The following is a 4,582-nucleotide window of genomic DNA, read 5'->3' as shown; positions in this document are numbered from 1 at the left end:
CTGCACAATTAACATTTAAACAGACACATTTTTACAACTGAGTATAAATGAACTTTGATATTGCTGCAGGAGAAATAACAATTAAATTTTTCTTTTTGTTTTGCTTGTTTTTGATTTAATCAACATAGACATTTTTTATTTACACATCAAAACAAAAAGTTGAAATAGAATTCTTTCAAAAAAAAAATCTAGCTTACATAATTTTTTGACAGGATAGAAATGAAACAGGCGATATAAATAACCAAACTGTACTAACTACAATAAACAAAAATGTTCTCAAAATTCATTTTGCAAAGTAAACAACTTCAGTAGCAAATAAAATTGAGTCTCTCCACACAATCATGCGCCTCCCAAACACCTTGAGTCCCTCCTGTCACTTGTAGGGCTCCACACTTCATCTTGGGGTGCGGACACAATGGTTTTCCCCCATCACCCCAGGCCTCGTAGCCCATCTCCTGTTTGTCCACCCACAGCCACTCTCTGGACAAGAAGCGCAAGCCAATCCAGACGTGTTCAGTGGTGTTATGTTTCTTCAGCTCTTTCTGGATCAGCATCATCTCGGTCTCTGATGCCACACTGGCCAGGTCGTTATGGTGCTCCCTGCAGTACTTTAGTGCTTCCTCCCAAGTTTTTTTTTTTAGTTGCCACCACTGGCCAGTAGCAGAAAAAGTGTTCCTTACCACCTCCGTCTGAATCATGCCACCTGTTTTTCTCAGTATAGCCATAATTGTCATTACTCTTATTGTCAGGTTGTTTAACTTCCCAGAAAAACCTGGACACCTCTCCACCTCCTGACCACAACCATTTGTTTTTGTCTGAGGACCTCCTTATCAGTCCTATCCAGATCTTTTCAGTTGTGCCACCGGAGAGCTCCTGAAGTATGTGGATGTCGCGCTGATTATTAACAGGAGCCAGGTCTGTATGGTGCTGGCAACAGTAATCTAAAGCCTCTTTCCAGCTGTATTTCTCCTCAATGTAAACATACTTGGTAAAAGTTCCAGACAAGCTCAGCAGGAGCAGGATGCAGGGAAAAATTGGATTCATTGCTGTCTTGCTTCAAAGAGTTCTCAAGAGCAACAAAGATACAGAGAGGTTTGATGATATCTGCTGGAGCTTTGACTTTTTATGTTTGTCTGTCAAAATGTATTTGCATAGGGCAGTACTTTCATTCACTGAATCAGTCAGCATCCAGTACAGCTGTTGCACAGTTGCTGTTTCCTTTTACTTTATTACCATTTTTTTTTAAATAACATGTATTTTCTTTTGAAATCAGCTGACTGAAAAAATGATGAAAACAGTTCATTGTTCTCTACACTGCAGCAGGTATAAAAACTTCTAGTCAAAATGCAGGCAAACAAGTTTGTAAATGTGTGCACATAATATTAGGAAATAAAGATTACTTGATGATTAAACATAAATTAAATGTTTAGCCTAATTGTTTCTTCAAGAAATTTTACTTTAAGTAGATTTTTAGATTCAGGTCATTTTTCTTGCTTTTCTGGTTAATATGGAAGTGAATGCCAAATGACCTATGGCATCGGCTGCAGTTACAAAAGACTCTAAGCAAAGTAAATTACCTTCATTTATAATTACAAAAAAAAAAACACTCACAAAAATGTCTCTTAACAAGGTTGACATGCTTCGGTGATTTTGTTGATGGTGACCTTTGGCGGACTCCTAGATTTAAAAACAAGGTATGATGAGTGGAAACCCAGAGCAGATGTAAACAGATGTAATCTACTGGAACAGAGCATGCTAAACAAATTATTGATTTGTTTAAAGTACAACAACCATTTTGTCCAAACCAGGTCTCAGCAGACCGAGTGGCTCAATTTTTTGCATTACTAGATGAGGACTTTTTTCAATGAGCCATATTTTCACAGAAACCTGATAAAAGAAGGAAAAACAAAATGTAACAATCATATAGATATTCAAAAAAATATAAATAAATTTACAGTATATTGTCTGAACCAAGCTCATATATGAAAAAGGTTGGTTACTAAGATACTAAGGTCACTTGAACACATAAAAAAGGAAGAACTTCAGGTACTCAAGAGTCTCTGTATACAGCTCAGCAGCTACAGACACGGCACAAGAATAACCGGCTTTAACAAAGTCAAAGGACAAACATGGCTTTGTTTCTGCAATCAGAATAATGTGCAAATAACTTAAACACAATAGAATAACGAGTCAAGTTCCCATCAAAAAACCTGCTCTCCAGGGCAAGACATAAATTTCGGATCTCATTAGACTGATGGATGGAAAGATAGATATGTCAACTTGGTGTTATGATTGTGCTAATTCATTAAAAACAATGAAGAACACAGCTCTGAATTTATAACAATGAAATACACGAAAACAAAGTGTTATGGACACAGAAACACAAGACTGAAAGCAAGGAAAATATGTTCCTGAATTTATTTACCTGCACACATGCATACAGATGACGTAAACACAAATGTGAAACCTATTTATTTTGTTTCCAGGTAAACACAAACTAATACATTTTAAAACATCATCAGTGATTAGCATAAATGTAAATATTATAAAGGCACAGTGTTATTGCTAAGCACTTGTATGCCATAAATGAATGCAGAAAAGCAATAACACTGTGGCTTAACAATAACAATAGATTTGATATTGGCGGGTTTTATTGTTTGTTTGTCTTTAGTTTTTTTCTTTTCTTTTTTTCTCAAGACACTAAAATAGCTAAAAACTAAATTAATTAAAAATAATAAATAAATACATGATGTTTTGTTTTAACAGAAGAAAAGAATAGAATCTTTGTGCAAATCATTTGTGAAAACAATCAAATATTCTCAGTCTTGTAAGAATCAGCTCAAGTACCACAATCAGGGAAATAGTAACCCATGAAGTACAGTTTGAAGATTATTGTGCTCTTGCTGTTCTTTCTATGAACTGCAGAAGGTCACCAGCTGTTTTACTAGGGCAGCAAAAACACTTTGGTTATACCAGCCATCATCTCACTTCCTGTACAGAGATCCAGTCATCTGTATTTCTAACACTCAACTTAATGCTGTTTTGCTAGTTAGAAAGCACAAATACATCTATCACCTCCATTGATCCGGAAACCAAGTTTCATGTCAGGAAATATTGCTTTGCTTCTGGTTTGCTTCAGATCCTGTCCGATCACAAAATATTCAACTACCAAGTGTCTACTGAAGTGCAAGGTTTACAGAGCTGTGTTCATATTATTTCTCATATAGGGTTTTGTGACATGGTGCTGTGGAGATACAGAAATTATTTTACTGCTACCATATATTCTTTATCATTAACATTGCATTAAACAGTTTATTAAAGCTACTGGTATCATATTAACCTTTTTATTACAGGTGCAGCTATAATCATTGTATACACATTTGCATGTTCTGCTCATTAAAAGAGTCGATTAATTGATTAGTTACTGTAACTGATGCATATTATGTGCATTTGTGACGCAGAAGGGGTTGAACCCTGACATGAATAAAACCATTCTCAATTGAGCTGTTCGGTGAAGATCGATGCTGGTGTTGCAGTATACATCTTCCCACGCATGTACTCAATAAATCATTGTTTGACTGCACTCTTCTGGGCCTCTGTTTGTTTGTTCCAATGCTCAACATTTTCGAATTCGGACAGTGCTCATACCAGAAGCTTGGGCAGTTTGACCAAATGCAGCAGCATCATTTGTTTTCAGTCACTTGGAAAGACAAGCTCTCTAACACTGAAGTTTTGTCCTGTGTAGGAAAGCCAACAGTGTACCCAATGGCCCTGACTGCTCAGCTGTGTTGTGGTCATGATGCTTGATGGCAAACTGCCCAAGGATATACCCTATGGTCAATGATCCAGTTGGGCTCGCAAATGCAAGTGCTACAAACGTGCTTTAAAGCCCCAAATTGATCCCCTAATATTATAGAAGCTGGCCTCATAGTGCATTCATTAAAGATATGCCATCAAAGCAGATGTGGAGCGTTGAAAAGAAAAACAAGATACTACAATGAAGGACCATAGAAAATGTCAAGTAAACTAGCATGCCTGCAGCAGACAGAACAGCCCCTGATTTCAGTCAGTGGGGACAACATTCTTGTATTTCCTGTGAGGCAGAACCACCACCACAGGAGAGAGAAATGGCTTCTGGGAAACCTTAAATGATACACTGGCTTAGAAAACATTTGACAGTAGTAAGTGTCTGGTAGCATGAATCTAGAGTGGGTCAAGTGGAATGCAAACAAATTTCCTACAGGAACATGTCATGACAAGAAGCACCATGGGTCTCTATTATGGTTAGTGGTCTGCACTTCACACAGTTGATTCCAATGTGAACACACACGTCAAAGACCAGAACAGTTTTGTTAGAAATTTCCCCCCAAATTAACATTTTGTTCCTGTGCTGCACTCCTTAGAGACTGTTTTAATATCTCAGCACAGAAAAACAAATTTTGCACTTGCGAAAATTTTAATTTGTTATTTCAAGGTTCAAGGTTCTTTATTTGTCACATGCATAGTTATACAAGTATAACACACAGTGAAATGTAGCCTGACACGCTCCTCGACATGTGCAAAAATTGGGGGGGGGGGCTGT

General features: G+C 37.1%; 1 protein-coding gene across 1 annotated transcript; it reads right to left on the bottom strand.

Moving 5' to 3' along the window:
* Window positions 1-305: 305 nt before the first annotated feature.
* Window positions 306-725, bottom strand: LOC102207019 (dromaiocalcin-1-like). The gene has a single exon (XM_005753102.1). It carries the CDS (start codon window positions 723-725, stop codon window positions 306-308), a length of 420 nt encoding a protein of 139 aa, XP_005753159.1.
* Window positions 726-4,582: the final 3,857 nt, after the last annotated feature.

Source organism: Pundamilia nyererei, unplaced genomic scaffold, assembly GCF_000239375.1.
Source record: "Pundamilia nyererei isolate P.nyererei 1_Seehausen unplaced genomic scaffold, PunNye1.0 scaffold00401, whole genome shotgun sequence".
NCBI classification, from domain to species: Eukaryota; Metazoa; Chordata; class Actinopteri; order Cichliformes; family Cichlidae; genus Pundamilia; species Pundamilia nyererei.
Note: the sequence above shows the minus strand (reverse complement) of the source record. Positions and strands in the feature narration are given on the sequence as shown.

Excerpts from the sequence above, each read along its gene's own strand:
- LOC102207019 (XM_005753102.1), bottom strand. The coding sequence starts at position 725 with ATGGCTATACTGAGAAAAACAGGTGGCATGATTCAGACGGAGGTGGTA.